Source organism: Manis pentadactyla, chromosome 11, assembly GCF_030020395.1.
Source record: "Manis pentadactyla isolate mManPen7 chromosome 11, mManPen7.hap1, whole genome shotgun sequence".
Lineage (NCBI taxonomy): Eukaryota > Metazoa > Chordata > Mammalia > Pholidota > Manidae > Manis > Manis pentadactyla.
The window spans coordinates 39,331,437-39,348,071 of record NC_080029.1 but is presented as its reverse complement, the minus strand read 5'-3'; the positions used below and the strand labels follow the sequence as shown (position 1 = coordinate 39,348,071).

At 44.7% G+C, this 16,635-nt stretch overlaps 1 protein-coding gene and 1 long non-coding RNA gene across 4 annotated transcripts in view; one reads left to right on the top strand and one right to left on the bottom strand.

Annotated features, from left to right (window-relative positions):
• PRKCH (protein kinase C eta) overlaps positions 1–8,320 on the top strand; it is a 206,213-nt gene extending 197,893 nt beyond the window's left edge. For both annotated transcript variants that reach the window (XM_036919496.2, XM_036919488.2), the window contains exons 13-14: positions 5,173–5,316; positions 6,713–8,320. In XM_036919496.2, coding sequence (XP_036775391.1) covers positions 5,173–5,316; positions 6,713–6,859 — 291 coding nt within the window. In that variant the 3' untranslated portion in view covers positions 6,860–8,320. The remainder of the gene's footprint in view (positions 1–5,172; positions 5,317–6,712) is intronic.
• Positions 8,321–13,872: 5,552 nt separating this feature from the next.
• The window catches only part of LOC130679496 (uncharacterized), a 257,600-nt gene continuing 254,837 nt past the window's right edge, over positions 13,873–16,635 (bottom strand). Inside the window, exons 1-2 of one of the 2 annotated variants that reach the window (XR_008992473.1) lie at positions 15,224–15,260; positions 13,873–14,060 (exon numbers count right to left, since the gene is read on the bottom strand). This is a non-coding gene — a long non-coding RNA (uncharacterized LOC130679496). Of the gene's footprint in view, positions 14,061–15,223; positions 15,261–16,635 lie in introns of those variants that run through there. The other variant, XR_008992474.1, reaches the window with a different exon arrangement.

Here is a 16,635-nt window from a genome sequence, read left to right as displayed (position 1 = left end):
GTGTTTTCTCTCTCCTGGAAAAACATTTTATGAGACTAATTGCTCTGTTTCTATAACTAGTCCTCTCCTCTGAAGTCAGACAAATTTTGAAAGAAGAAAAATACTTTTAGCTATCACCTACATTTTAATGAGTTTCAAAGTACATTTGGATCCTGTGGTTTCAAGATGCATTATTATACGGGGTTAGTTCAAACTCTGCCCTCTGGAGAACCCAGCAACTCAAAACCAAAGCGCCTCACGTGTAGCAGCCCACGAGGCATGGGGTGCTCTACCTGACGGCAGGCTTACAGACAAGGTACCCCATGGCGCGTTCACCCCACATTCGGTACCTCCCTTCTGTTAAAGCAGATATAGTTGCATGTTTAAACCAGACTATTGCTTGTATTCTTGTTTTAAGATTGTCTCTAGAAAATCTTTGTTGTTGGAAAAATTGTTTTCTGGAGACCATGGCTACCACCCCACTGCTGGAGCCTCGGGCTGTGAAAGCACAGACTGACTTTGTTCTCCTTCCTGGCTGCAAAGTAGAGTAGCAGGCAGAGGCAGGTGAGCCTCAGGGTCAAGGATGACCTCAGATTTTTATCTCTTAGAGGCTGTCAGGCCATGTCCCCGCCTGGAAGTAAAACAGAATGGGCCTACAAGAGGTTTATAATACTAACACATATTGAGGGCTTCCTTTGTGCCAGGCACTTTACATTGATTATCTCACTTATTTTAATCACCTTATGATATACAGGAAAATCACCATTTTACACTTGAGGACTCTGAGGCCCAGAGAAGTTAAGAAATATTTGTGCATGGTCACACAGCTCACTGGTGGTAGAACTGGTTCACAAACACTGGTAGTCGACCTGCTGAGCCTAACCAGTTTGCCCCTGCCCTCCCTCTCAGAGGAGCTCTTTTATCCTTTGTATGTCCATCCCTGGTTGGCAAGAAGCTTCCCAGGATGTTCTTGTCCAAACCGGGCTTAAATCTCCCGCCTCTCCTCACGCAGTGCCTTCAGTGCACTGCATGGCGGACTGCGCTCCCCTGTAGTCCTGCCTGCTCTGCATCCTTGAAAGAACTGTGATGCTTCTCATGCCCAGGGCAGGGGTGCTGAGTCCTTCAGAACCCTCTGCTCAGTTCCACTTCAGGAGGCTCGCAGAGGGAAGAGGAGTGCGGGATGGGTCCCCGCCTCCCTGACCCCTCTCCCACCCCTGCTCTCTGGCTGGCTTGATGCTTCCCTTTGAGGTGGAACCAGATTGTCCATCCTGGCCTTCTCATTCAGTCTTTGCCACTTAGAAAGTTCTTTTATTGACCCTAAAAAACATTCTGCTTCCTTTAGTAAATGTGTCCAGAATCTTTCACGAAGTCACTCCATTTTCCTCCTTGGCTTTCTCATTTGAACCACAGTCAGAGAGAAGGTCAGTTGAGGTGAGGTACGTTTTAAGGATGACCTTAGACGTGGATGAATTACTGCTCTAAACAACATCGTTGCTCATTTGTTTGGCATATGGGTCCCATCAGGGACATAAGCAAACAGAGGAAGTTTTCTGCAAAAGGATTATGTCATCACTGTTCCCAGCAGCAGGCACATGGTATTTAGGCAGAGTCCTGTGTCCCCTTCACACACCAACCAGTGTGCACTGTGAAAGCCTTCAGGCCTGGGACTAATGCTGAATGCACCCTTAACTCTCCATCTCTGCATCTTTGGAGGGGAGTAGCCATAGAGGGGCCATAACCTCCTCCTCAGAACAGTCCCCGTCCTGGCTTCTGTGTCACGGTGGTCATCCTCCTCTGGCTTCTTCATCAGCTCCTCCTGCTGCCACTGTATCTTTCTTCTTACTCTGTGCCCGGTGCAGGAGCCATGCAGAGTCAGTGAGGGAGGCCAGCCAGGTGTGAGGCAACAGGGAGTGGAGGGGCAGGTGGCTGACCAGGGACTCCATGCCCTATCTGAAGAGGCAGCCACTGCTCAACTCCAGGCCATTTGTATCAAGAAGGGCAGGTCAAGTGTTCCAGAGTGTCTCATTTTCCAAGAGAAACTGGAAAACTTGATTTTTGCATAATGTGACATTTCCTAGTTTTTAAATGTTTGACAAGTAATGAAAATATTTTAAAAACATACCACGTCAGTTAAATGTCTGAGGCCTGGGGCTGGTCTCAGTTCCATACTCTCACAACAGTCTTGCCTGCCCTCTCACCAAATGTTGATGTCTCTAAGAGTTAGATCTCCAAGCCTGGCCTGTACCCCAATTTACACACCTAATCATCTCCATCTGGATGTCTGCCTACCTCAAAGGCCAAGCTGTGCTCATCAACCTCCCTGATCTGCAAGCTGTAGGTCTTGAGAAATGATATATATTTTTTGTTTCATTTCTCTGACAAAAACACAATTACTACTGCTACTACTTCTACTTTAATACTAATATTAATACTCCAACAACAATCTGTCATTCCTTGTTACCTGTTTCCATTGCCCAACACCGCTGCTCCCCCAGACAGCCTGTGCACACGCTGTGACCTTGCATTCCCTTCTTCCTTCAGTGCAGCACCAGCCGGTGTGGAGTGTGTTCATTCTTCTACAGGCCCACCAGAACCTGCTCCCAACTTTTCCTCGCCATTGACCAGAAATGCTCCTGGTTTCTGAATTTGTCATGTCTTCTCAGCCATTGTCTCAACCTTCTAGCTGTTCACCCACCATGAGTCTCTTACCTTTTTCAGATTTATTCATTGCACTGTGGCTAGAATCAGCCCCTAAATCGCAGGGCAGCTCTCGTCACTCACCTCTCCATACATACACACTTTTGATGGAGCTTGTTGGCTGCCCCAACAGTTCCCCAACTATCCCCATGCGCCAGCTGCCCCACACTCTGTGCCCCTCTGCCAGTACACCAGGGGCTTACAGTCTGCATTTGTGCTGGCTGTGCTGGGCATGATTGTCTTCTTCCTGCATGCCTAGAATAGTTCTTGTCATCCGCCTCATCTTCACTGAATGCCATCTCTTCCATTAGGCTATCACTTGCCTTCTTACCACCAGTGCCTCGCATACAGTAGATAACTCTGTAAAGAAATTCTCAATTCAGATTACAAAGGTTTAAGTGGAGGATGTCTGTATCTAAAGCGCTCAAGACATTAAAATCCAAACAGATCTGTTTGGTTATTCAGAAAGATTTAGCAGAACCTCAAGAGGAAGTATCAAGCTATGAAAGGGTCATTCTGCCCATCTCCTTGTCCAGGGATGCAGTTTTTAGAGGGAGAAGAGCTACCATGTACTCTCCATTTCCTCCAGCAATGCCTTTCCACAGTGCCCTTCGGAAGCTTGGCACCCATGCCAGGACCAGGGAAGAATGCCCAAGGTCTCTCAGACACTGGGGTTTCTGCCACCCTGGCATCAAGAGCCAAGTGCTGTTCCTTTTGCCCAGAAGAACAATTTGTACCCAGACATTCACAAGATGGTCTCTGCTCACACCATCCACACAAGCCATCTGGGTCTGTTCCTTTTACCTGAAGTTTTTTGCAGCATTGCTTGTTGTTAATTAGTTCCTAGAATAGACACTGGAAGTCCACTAGGGACTGCATCCCATTCACCTCCATAAGAAGAGGATTGACTGATTTCTCTTGTGCGCATACTTTCCCCTTCGTTTCTGAGTTACACAGGCTTATCCCAGGAGAGCCCAGGAAGTGGGAAATCCTAGCTCTTATGTGTCATACAGAACTCAGGTCTAGATTTCCAAAGCCCACGCTGATCACTGGGCATGCCTAGAGTGCTCACTGCCCTGACTAGCCCTGGGTGGCTCTGAAAGCTGCTTTTACTTCCAGGTCCCACCTCTCTTGCAGCGCCACCTGTGGCCTTGCAAGCCGGTCCCTAGAAGAAAGACGCCATTACACCCCATCAGCTCTTCATTTTTTATTAGCTCCCCTTTGAAGCTTTTTTAGCATTTTATGAGGTTCCTCCTGTCCCCTTTGCTAGGGACATCTGCAGCATCCTCCTTCCACCTGGTCATTTTCATCTGAAGCAACACTGGAGGCTTTGCGGCCTTGGACACCTGCCGTGGCAGAGATGGCCGCCTCCTCACTCTGCCCTTTCATTTCTGCAAACCTCCAATATGTTGGCTTTTTATTTACTCTGGAACTTCCACTCCACAGCAGTTTCTGTGAGCCCAGTGTTACTTTTGCCTTGTGTTCATAAATTTGTTCAAAGATATCTTGATTTAAATTTAAAAACAAACGTTTTATCCAAGGCAATTTTCCTTTGAAAATGGAAAATTAAATTAGCTCAAGTATCTTTGAAGTTGAAAATCACATTCTGGCAATGAAAAGTGTATTATCCTGTACTAGTCCTTGGCCAGGATGTGATCAGAACACCTTTACTGGCCATTTTGTGAAAGTTGATTTAGCCCAAAACGTCTTGATAGGAGCTAGCCCCAGAGAAGTTTCCCAATGATAGAAATACAGATGATTTATATACACACAATGCTTGGATGGGTGGTAATACTTATTTCAGTTTTTGGTCCATGTAGCAAGATTCTCAGTCACTAAACATTTCAAAATGTAATGGTGAGGGAGAAGGGAGCATCTGGAAGAAAAAAGACTTTTCACTTGGAACTATGGTATCTTTGTTACATAAAGAGAAGTGGCCGACTTTGTTTACCTTAGAGCCAGAACACAGAACTTTTAAGTTTTTCAGCCTTGCAGCATCTTCACCCACATCTTCAAAAGAATGGCTCTCACTCTTCTCTCTGTGGTGTCGTTAGAGAGTGGGAATTCTGGCCGGCTGGTCAGGTCTCTCAGAAAAATGGCACAGCTGTTCCTAAAAGTAGCTCCATTCATAAGATGTGGGCTGTCTACAAATGCAATGCTGGGAAAAAGCACACTATTTTATAAAGCGTTTCTTTGCTTTAAAGGGGAAAGAAAAATACATGGTATTTACAGAAAACTGGACCCTTCAGCTTTATTTTAGTGGCCACGTCTGAAATGGAAGTGGGGAAGGCCATAAATACACACAAGCAATTGCACCTTTAAGGGATGATTCATGTTGGCTGCGCTGCTCATGATGGAAAATTCAGCTCGTTAAGCAAGATCAGCCAGAAAGCCTCACACAGGCTCCTCTGCCAGAGCTGATGCCTGGCATCTTGTGACATACTTGTTGTATAGGATTGAATGACTGACTCTCTGTCTGCACCTCTTCTCTCTCAGTTCATGACCAAGAACCCCACCATGCGACTGGGCAGCCTGACTCAGGGTGGTGAACATGCCATCTTGAGACATCCTTTCTTTAAGGAGATCGACTGGGCCCAGCTAAACCACCGCCAAGTAGAACCACCTTTCCGACCCAGAATCGTAAGTGTGTGAGACCATCCTAGCAGACGTTCCTCTGGAAATGTCCCAGTGTTCTTCCACAGCCTGTTGAGCATCGGGGTGGTCTCCTATGGAATAACCAGCCTGGACATTCAGCCTGATACTTTCCTGGGCAGCTTCACCCAAAGAAAACTGGGCTTCTGTCCCCGAGGCAGCATCTGTGGGTCCAGGTCACTTCTCTCAAAGATTTTACCTCTTGCTTGCCCAGCCCCATCCTCCCCTAATCTAAGTTAAAGTTTCCTGGGGTCTAAGAGACCTGAAACTTTTCAGGATTCCCACAAAAAAGTCTGGCTAAATGAGAAATACACTGTTCCTAGCCAGTTTCCTCATGCTTCTTAGGGTGCTGTCCTCAAGCCCCCAAGGGACTAGAGAGGGTGTGAAGTGCTACCCAGGTCGCTGAGCCTGGCACCTGGGCTCGGAGAGCCTGCGTCTATAACAGCTACTGCAGCACCGTGCTCGGGCCTAGTCCCTTTTGACTGGAGAAATACTGGGTGCACCATGGGTGCCTCCTCAAGCTAGGCAGCCAAGTGGGGCAGGAAGGCATTCCCAAGGGTGATTCAGCTCTTGGTCTGAGAGCTAAGCTCTTATCTGTAGGTCAAGAAATCCACAATGGGAAGGCAGAGAAGCTGGGCTAGCAGTTTATTGAAAGTTAGGGGGGTGAGGGGCAGTCCAAAGGCAGAGAGAGAGTTATCATTGACTCAGGTAAAACAAGTGAGAGGTCTAAGAATGGCAGAAATGATCCTTTGTAAAGACATAAAATGATGTAGAATAGTCTGCTAGGTACCCAAGGCACCCAGAGGTAATAGCATCTCCTGTAACGGGCACCCCCCTGCCAGCTCCTCTGGGATGAGGGAAAGCTTTGCCAGCAAGTCATAATGCATCTAACTGGTGAGTAAAGCAAAAGGGCTGTTGTTTCCAAGAAATCTTTTGAGAAAATATCTTCAAGCATATAGGCCTGTGTACAAACAATAGGTGGGGCTAATATGAACTTACTCAACCTCTGTTGACAAATCTGAGCTGATGCATTCCTCAGCAAGGTCTGTTGAAAAGTGGTGCTTTGGTGAAATGGAGAGTAAAGGGTGAGTGAACTGGTTGGTTCAGGTGACCACATTAATTCCTTAGCCTCGCAGCCTAAGACTGGCCTGCTCAGCAAGATTTTCATGGGGTTAGTGAATTGGTGGTTACCAAATGCCCTAATGACATACAATGCAGTAGAATTACTATAAAGCACTGTTTAATCATAATTGTCATAACTGTAAATAATGCTGCTGAGAGACCTGCAGAGCAGCCCTCTGAGCCCTTTGGAATGAGCTAAGTCCCATAGAAGATGAGTAAGTCACAGTGCCTAAAAATCTGTCCCTTGTTTCCTTTTTGACAGAAATCTCGAGAAGATGTCAGTAATTTTGACCCCGACTTCATAAAGGAAGAGCCAGTTTTAACTCCCATTGATGAGGGACATCTTCCTATGATTAACCAGGATGAGTTCAGAAACTTTTCCTTTGTGTCTCCAGAATTGCAACCTTAGCCTCCTGGGGCATGAGAGAGATGGCGTGGGAATCACAAGCGGATATGGATTTTCCAGAAATTTCCTTTGTGGGAAACTCCCAGCATCAGCCTTAGAACAAGAACCTTACCTTCAGGGAGCTGGAGGAGAGCCCTGTGGAGGACACAGCTTCAAGGGATTAGCCATTTCAAGTAGTCGCGGGAGCTACAGCACCAGAAATAGTTGATACCAACAACAAGATTTCAGGAAGAAATACACTGCTCAACCTATGAGTTTCTGTGGCTGTCTCGGGCTTGGGTATAAACAGGAACCAAAAGGCAAGAACATGTGAAGAATAAACTAGATCCTAGAAATTCTGAGCCATGCAGGCTTTTATTCAACAGACAAATCAAGACTCTGTGTGGACCACTCCGTGCTCTGCTTTAAGTCAATGAGCCTCTAATACTGGCAGTCTGCAAGAAGTCGCTAAATGCTGATGAAGAATGTAAAGATAAGGAAATGGATGGCTCTCCAAAGAGGATGATTTACTCTGAAGGAACAAAAAAAATGACATCCATAAAACTCATAACTTAGAGCCCAATTTGAAAACAGATGTCAGGGACCAAGGCAACTGTTCTGGCCTATTTTCTTATCCTTACTTTCATGGCTGTTCATTGAGTGCCCAGTGAAATGGTGCCACAATACCCAGTAATGTAAACAACAGGTTTGCATTCGCCAAGCTTTCACCCTAGAGCCCATTAATTTACCTGACTGATGTGTTGTGCCCTGTGAAATGCCTCTCCTGCTGCGTATGTCATACTACTGTCTGCACATAACTCTCTTTTCACGGAAAGTGGCTCACTGTCACAGCACCAACTACCCACACAACCAGCAGGTAAGCTAGAAGTGCTGGCTGCCTGCCGGTTCATGGAATCTCATCGTGGGGCGATGTGTTGATAGTATTCTAGACTCGGTGACTCAGTGAAGAATCGTGCACCACTCATGTCAATAACCTGACTTACAGCTTATATATTAGCAGTTTATTTATATTTTAAGAGACAGATGTTTGTTTGGTATGCATTTTATGCATTTTAATAATTAGAAATGGCTCTTTTAAACAGGATATGTATCAAAGAGAGACCTTATAATATGTACTCATATATGCAGTTGGAGAATTTTATCTGCTAGGAAATAAATGTGTTTTGTAGCAAAAGGAAAATTTTTGTCTAGAAGAATTTGTCCCATCCCCACTAGAAGAGTAGATAACTAATTAAAATAAAGACTTTGCACAGAATGGGTAGAACTTTGGACCTAAAGCAAATTCCTGAGAGGAAAGGTTGGCATAAACTTCTCTGTACCCCTTAAATGGATGTGGTCTGTGCCATACCAAAACTTCTGAATCAGGATGATGACTGCTAAGTATTGTTGACCAGACTAACCCTGGAAATCTCAGTGCCTAGACATAACGTTTATTTCTCATTTGCATAAACCGTAATGCAAGTATAGTGACTTTCTTCTGTCTTGTAACTATGCCATCTAGAAAACAGAGCTTCCTAGGTTGCCGCAACAAGGGAGAGAGAGATGGAGGAGGGTTTTACTTAGTGCTTAACTGTATCTCCTAGGACCATCACCACCAGCGCTGCACATCTAATTGGCCAGAACCTGATCTCCCTCCAACTGTAAATGGAATGGGGAATTGCAGAGCAGCCAAGGGGTACCTAGTTAGTACTGACAGTCTCTGACCTGGGTTTTTCCCTTGCAGGTAGAAAATGACTTGTGAATGAATGAAGTAACTAGTAGTCTCCCTTTATGTTTATTTAGCATGTAGCAGTTCCTAGCCACCGTCACCTACACAGTGTCACTGCCGCTTCCCAATATCCCTGAGGGAGGACATTCCACCACTATTCCCAGTGTGCATGCCATGGCACATTTTACACTGGAGGCTTGGAGAAGGCAAGTTAGCTGCTTGTCCAAAGGAGTAGCTAAGGAGTAGATCCAGTTTACAGTCTAAATATTCAAAGTTCTAATCCAGCAGAAAGGGAGGGATTGTTCTGATTTTGGGATTGGGGGCCATCACAGCTCTGCTGCAGCTGAGGGTCTTCTATTGTTCTGTGGGGCTGGGGACCAGTGTGAGGCAAACCCTGTCGAGTAAAGAGCCATGAGGAATAAAGCACGCCTCCTGTGCTCACTTACAAAATCCATTATCCCATTGCTGCCAAGGACCCAAATGTCCTCTTTGATGAGTCTGTGATCACTCGGCAGCTTCCCTCTACACTGTCTTTTCTTAAGCCTGCTACCTGGGTTCCCCAATTGGGGGTAAATCCATTTTAAAATAGTGTATCAGATTTAAGATAATCTGGTAGCAGCATCATTCTCCAGACCTATGACAGAGTCCCCAGGGCTGCTGCTCTGTCCCTCTTCCTTTCTGTGGAGAGAGAGGAGGTACAGGATCTTTACCTAAAGCTCAAGGGGCCCCCAGCTCCAGGGTCAGGGCTCCACTTCACATCTTGTGTCAGTTCTCAGTCCCTTCTGAGAATCACGAGGCTGCCCGCCCTCACTTCCTGGGGCAGCCTGGCCACAAGCCAGTCGATCAGCAGGAGTTGAGTCTGCTGGGGCTACCGGGTGCCCTGAGCTCAGCTGGCAGGATGGGGTTTAAGATGAGGTCACACTTGCCCTTCCCTGCGTCAGGACCATCTTGCCTCTTAGAGAAGGAATCCCAGGAAATCCTTAGGCCTTATGACACTACCGTCCCCCCCAGATAGTCTTCATCCCCACACCCATTTGTCCCGACTGTCCCCTACGCCATGCTGAACTACACATGCAGCCTGGAATATCTGAGAGAAGAGGAATCACACAGCATTTGCTTTGAGATGTTGCTCTGCCTTTGATTTCAGAAAATATTTTCACTAAACAATAATATACATTGTTTATTTATTAGTGTATAATAAACAATAGTATACTAAATAATATACACTAAATGTTCGCCATTATGTGATACACCCTGTTCCAAACACTTAATGCATCTGCTCATTCAGTACCCAGGAGGCGGGTGCTCTCAACTTCACTGTACAGATGGGGAAACTAAGGTACAGAGAGATTAAATTGTTTGTCCAGAGTCATACAGCTAAAGCAAGCAGGGTCAGGATTTGGACCAGGCAGTTTCACTCCAGAGTCCCTTTTAGCCCAGTTTGTGAAGTTCTTCTATTAAGGCCAATTCTTGTTCCAGTTTTGTGGAGCTTTAAGAAAAAGGGTGTACACCAGGTCAGCAAGGAGTGCTAGATAAGCTCAGGCAGGGAAGGACAGTATTAGTCATCCCATCTGCACAGCCATTTATCAGCAGTGAGACTGTAGGATTTGCATGTCAAGGCCTGGAGCTGCTAACCCCCTTGTAAAGGAACGGGGCAGACCGAAGTGATGCAATCGGGGCCTGGCCTTCAGGGAAGAGGAAATAGTCTGGGTCATACGACCTTGTAAACCCCATCTGAACCCTGGGGAATCTCTGGCCCTCAGTGGGGTCTGCAGTCCTTTCCTCTCCCCTCCTTGAGGGGCCTCTGCATGTTTCAGTAACTCCTTGTCACCCACCCTGTGGCAGCATCAGGAAGAAGGCGTGTAGCCTCGGACCTCGCTTGCCAGCTGCATGTTTACAGCTATAGAGTTGATGTAACTTGATAGTGAAGAAAGGAACAAAAATAAAAACACCACGTTTATCACTTTTGATCTAAATTGGGTACATGTAGCCTTGAAAATGTTCCAGCCACAGATAGGGCCTTGACCTTATCATGGGCCAACGTCATAAAGCTTCCGGTCTGTATTCCCAGGTTTGTTCATCCTGATTGCTTAATCTGGCTGTGTTGACTTCAAATGGCTAGACAGTCCCCTGTGACTGTCCCTGGCTCAGAGTCACACTGGGCCATATTACCTCCGTGTTACATCATCCGAGGAGAAGACGTAGACGCAGCCTGAGACATTTTCAGCAGAGATGAGCTCTGTGGCCTGATGCTTCTCTGACCTGAGCTGCAGCTTGGACAGAGAAGAGCAAAGTGCAACTAGAAATGCGGCTTTGTAGCCTCCCTTCCTTCCTGTATCAAATCAGAACCAAAGCTAAGAGTGGCACCCTCGGATTCATCCTGTCCCAGCTGCCCCCCTTCACCTCCGCCCCTGCACCCTCACCCCAGTGTAATGTCAGTTCTGTACTCTCCCCATTCCTGAACCATTTCATTTTCAGAGCTAAACCTGTCATATAGCCAGTTTTCCAACCACCAAGATTATATACAAATCATATTGATTTTGCAGCTCTTTTAGACCCCAGAGATGGCAGCCACCATGTGATTCTCCTGTGTATTTCTGCATCTTTACCATCACCCATGTCAGCTCTCGCCCCTGCAGAGACTACCTACGCAGCAACCCTGCCTGCAGCACCCACGCGGGCCTGGGAAGCAAGACATCACAAGGGTTCAGAGCGCTGACTCAAACAGGGAGCAGACTGTGCACTGAATCTGCCACTTACCGCATATTCTTGGGGAAAGAATGCCTTTCCCCCAGATTTCAATGTTCTCATTTGGAAAATGGGGGTGGGAATAGCACCTGCCCACTTCATGCCATTACTGCAGGGATGGCTATGACATTCATTCTATACCAAGCATTCATTCTACACTCCAGGACAAGGACACGGAAAATGCTTGCTCAGTGTTAGCGGTAATTACTGTTAGTGATTCTAAAGGATCCAGGGAAGGTTCCATGTGCTGCCCATCAGAAAATGGGCCAAGCGGGATACTCATGTTCATGCTCCCATCTCAGTGATGGGGATGCTGTGCTGGCTCCAAGTTGTAGGGCTGTTTGGTTTTCTAACTAGTTGACTACAGAGATTTCTCAGAGTTTTAAAAAAACTTCTGGGATGTTTTAAGTCCATCCTGCCCTGAATGACATGCGGGACCTATGTGAAGCTTAAAACTGCTCCCCCTAAAAATGAGAAGCTAAGAAATATCCATGATTTTCCCTAAAATTGCTGTTCTCTCAAGCCTTTAGGGAATTGTTTTGCTCTGCCAGATTTAACCTGGAGGTACATTTAACTCACTTCTGACCAAATCAACACAGAGACCACAGCCCAACACCAGTAACTTCTGGGCACCCTCTGGACATTCAACATGCCTGCAGACCAGTTTGAGGATGCGCTCACAATGTTTACCATGTCCTGGCATGCCTAAGGGTTTGACGCCAATAACAAAACCCAGGGAGTTTTCTTCCTGGATTAAGATATCTGTGAAGAAGTGTTCTAGTAAAACAGGAGACCCCATAGTCCTGTGTATTTGTATTGGAAACTGGGCTGCTACACCCTTGTCCCTGTGCAACATCCTCCAGGCCACCCAGCACTGCCTGTCTCTTGCCCCCAAGGCAGCTCTTACCCCACAGAGGTTTCATTCTTCTAAGGGCTTGGACCGGAGCTAGAAGAATTTAGGCTAGACAAGGTGAAGATTGTGCAGGCATGGAGTACAGCCAAACATTCAAGTGGGCTGAAGAAGTTTAGACAGGAGTCTTCTTTGGAGATATTTCAAATTAGAAACCAGGGATAGTCTAGTAGTCATTTGACCTGACAATGTCAGAAATAACCTGGATAACCCCCAAAGTTCTTGCAGCCTTGTGCTCTCATGACTACAGTTAAGTGGGGACACAGCTGATGAGCCTCCACCAGTATTCGTCAACTCCACACTTCCACCAGCTGTAAAATCTCCATCACTTGGATTGCCTCCCAGTCGACCTCTGCACAACATCCACACCCTAGCATGCCTGTGTAACCCTCTGCATGTGTGTTGTGCCCAAAGTCACGAATCCCAGAAGACTACCAAGGAGCCAACACTGATGCAAAAGCAAAGAGCCTTTATTCTAGCTAGCTCGAGCTCAATCTCTCATCTACACCAACGCAGTGGCAAGATGCCAGAGAAAAAGAGCGCGTTTTTTCCCAGAACAAAGGTTTTATGGGTTTCCAGGGCGGTTTGCGGGGGTGATGGCCATGGCCGTCGCTGATTGGCTGGGCCTGGGGGTAGTTGGGGAGTGATGAGTCGTGGCTTTGGTCAGTTGGCAGGGTCCAGGGGTGGTGGGTGTTCTTGCTGACTGGAGGGGAGAGAGGGACTAAGCTCCGATTGGGTGAAATAGGATCCAGGTCCCAATTGGGTGAAATAGGATACAGTTCCCAATTGGCTGAAATAGAATCTGGGAGCTTGCCCTTTCATTCCCCCCTTTCTCTGGATCTTAAGAAGGGACCCAATCATGGGTCTAATAAGGTTTTTTGCAGTTGTAAGGAGATAAAGGCTGATACTGTTGTCTTAGCACCATTAGCTGGACTGTATTAATTCTATCTTTAATAAAAGTTATCAGTTTATTGAGAATGCATGGTCTAAAGGTAAGCAGAAGTAACAAGATTACTAGGGGCTTGTATTGAGCATGGAGGACTATCAGTTGGACAGCCCCCACGTGGTCTCTGACAATCTGGACCAGCCTGTTGATGATACAGGGCTCAAGGGTTAGTAAAAGGAGTAGGATGGCAAGGGGTCTTTGAATATTAAAGATAATTTCCTGCCTTGATTTCTCTCTGGGACACTGGTGCCTTGGTTCGGGTGCACATCAAAAGACTGCATGCCCAGCCTCTAAGGTGGGCTGAGATATTGTCTATTTGCTAAAGAATCCTGCTTTTTACTATGCCATCTACAGCTGGGTCTGCATGCTAAGTCAGTTGCTCAGCTTGCAAAATTACCTAGTCAGATCAGAAGGAGGAAAGACAGCACATAGTCCTGGGCCTTTTAGTATGCTAAAGTGAATCTTATACACGATTACAAATGACTAGCATAATAAAACATGTGCTACTCTTCTTTATCCGGGGAACATTAACTGATCTCACCAAAGAATGATTCTAGAGCTTAATGTTCAACATAGTTTTAGTAGGGGGTGGGGGGGTTCTAGCATGTAGTTATATTGCTCTGATTGCAAATATCCTGCCTTGCTTTCTCCAGAGGCTCTCACTTTATTCTGTCTAAGCCTATGGTCCCTGTCTCATTCTCCTCTCTACAGATAGAGACTCTAGCTGCTGCTAGGGAAAAGGGGTGATGACCGCTCTGGCTGCTTCGTGCTGAGAGGGGGCGCAGTAAAGGGTGCAGCTAGGTCTCCATCACTGGTCAGTTGAGAGGGCCTCAGAAGGTTAGCGCTTCTATTCTGGGTTTCATTTCTATTACTATTAGCAGTTTTGTGGCTTCTAGGCAAGATAGAACAAATTGTTATTAGGTTAGGTAGCAACATACGGAGTTGGATTTTCCATTCTGGAAGGACAAACTTGACGAGATTAAGAATGCATGGCTGAATATGAGAACTAGAAATAGTAAAACTTTAATTGCAATGATAGGAGAAAACTAAAACATCTGGAAAATCATAGCTAGATATTTTGAAGAAGCTGGAATTCTGGATCTAGTTTATGTCTTAATGACTAGTATTAGGATTTAGTATGGATAAGGCTGCATTATTGAAACAATACTTTTCTCTAAAATCACTCTCATTTTTATTAGAAGTAACCAGGTTAAGAAAATAATTAACAGCTGGCTTGATTATTTGCATAAGTGCAGCAAGAAGAGCAATTGATTACACAGGCTCTTTTAAATATGCTTTGCTGGAACTTTCTGTAAGGAATTTCAGATTGAACTTTTAAAGGCCTCTTGAGGCCAGACAGCCAAGCCAGACTTGCCATCAGGCTTTGCCTGCAGTATGTGTAGATTTGGATGAGTTCTTTTCTTCTCGAGGTCTCTGAGACATCCTGAGATTCCTGCACCTGCCAGGAAGTGACCTTCCTTACTCACCTGGTAAGGCTGCTAGGAACTTTGTAAGCAAGGTACCAGGCCAGTTCTTCCAAGGGGCTTCGTTGGGGCTTCGTTGGCTTTATAAAGTCAACCTTAGTTCCTTAAAGCTGATCATACCTGAGTTTATGCATGTGTCTCTCAGGTATGACATTCCAGTCAAAGCCTTGGTGGTATAACCTGTGTTTTTAATTGTCCTCTTATAAGGAAAGCAGGTTCTTATTGAACTTATGCAAATAAACATACTGCCATGAAATATAAAAATAGTCACTGAGAGTTTTTAAATTCTGGAGGGATCAGGTAGGGAGAAAGATAAAGTTTCAATTCTGCTTATAAAGATAGTTATTTAATAAACTGTTGTCAGCTTAAAAGAAAAAGCTTAAAGCACTTTATCAGCAATATCTGAAACAAAAAGCCACAAAATTATCTTCTTTAGTTTACATAACCCTATGTAACTAATACTTGTTCTGCTGAAATTTAGTTCTTTACTAGTTTAGGAGTAATCAAACAGTGACTATAAATGACAAAAGACTTACAAATGACAATGGCTAAAGATAAGATGAGAGCTTACTGCAAGACAGTTGACATAAGGAAATTTGGATATTTCTGTAACAAAAAAACATTCAGTAACAAAGTTTAGCATCATTCCTTTTGACAGTGCTTTCCAGGTAATTAAGCAGGTAAGTATATATCAGATAAATAACCCAAATTAGTCAAATACTTTCTCCAGTGAGAAAAAAATTCCTCTGACATGTTCCAGGGGCCCTCTGGAAAATATCAGAGTGAACTAGAGGTAAAAGTACCTTTTTGAATTTGATTTTGGGAAGTTGTCAGAAGAAAGTTTATTTGGCACTTGCTTAAATAGTATTATAGGTTGCTATGAAGCAATACTTACCCATTTAACCAGAATGACAACAAAATACCTCAAAGGCAAACAAAGAAGGTTACACAGTTGTTAGCATAGTTTAGCTTTTAGTCCTTTTAATATTAAGATCTCATTTTCTTAAATACTCGGACAACTCATTGAGACTTTAAACATGAGAAACTGCTTTGATAAAACAATTAGAGAACACTTTGTAATCTTTCAACAGAAAGAGCAGATTAACAGTTAAGAAAACCTAGTCTTTTTAACTGAAAACAAAATTCTAATTTTGCTGTGTACTTGATACTGAGACTCATTTGCTTTAATTTTATATAGCATGGCCATATCAATTCTTTCACAAACTTTCTACAACTTCCTTTTACATTCAGTTCTCCCTCTTTAAATAAACAGCTGTACTTCAGAACAAAGTTACTTTCTTTTATCAAAAGACACATTCTTTAGCATGTAGAACGAATTTCCATTACTTATACTTTCTCTTATTAAAACATACATCTTTTAGCATACAGAAATGTTTTCTTTATTACTTACAAGACTTTTACTGAATATTAGACAAAGCCAAGCTTTTAAGCATTTTATTCTTAAAAGATTTAGCAGATAACATCGACTTAAATGACCTTAGGTAAACTTAGGCAGCTGATAACTACAAGCACATGTGGGCCTCAGCCAAACTCAAATTAGCATTAATGTTTAACTTTTTTTTATCAGATTTTCTGGAAGTTTTAGAATGCCTAATTTTCACAAGCGCTTGTCTTTAAATCAATTTCATTAATACCATCCGGAGGTAGAAAGATATTTTCATTTACACACTTAGACACACAAACATACAGACTGAGACATAATTATAACGTTTCCTCTGGCAGCCATCCGACATTGAAAACTGGCTACTCACTAGACCAAAAAGTCTGCCACCGACCCTTCTGGACTTCCACACTGAGGTTGTTAGCTCTTCCCCTAATATCTTTAACCTGTAAAAGAGTGGTTGGATTAAATGTTCCCTCCGGCAGCCAGCCAACGTTAAAGGACAGCCACTCAGAGGTGCAGAAAACACGAAATTTTCCCTTCCTGACGTCCGTGCTCAAATTGTGAGCTCTCTCTCTAAC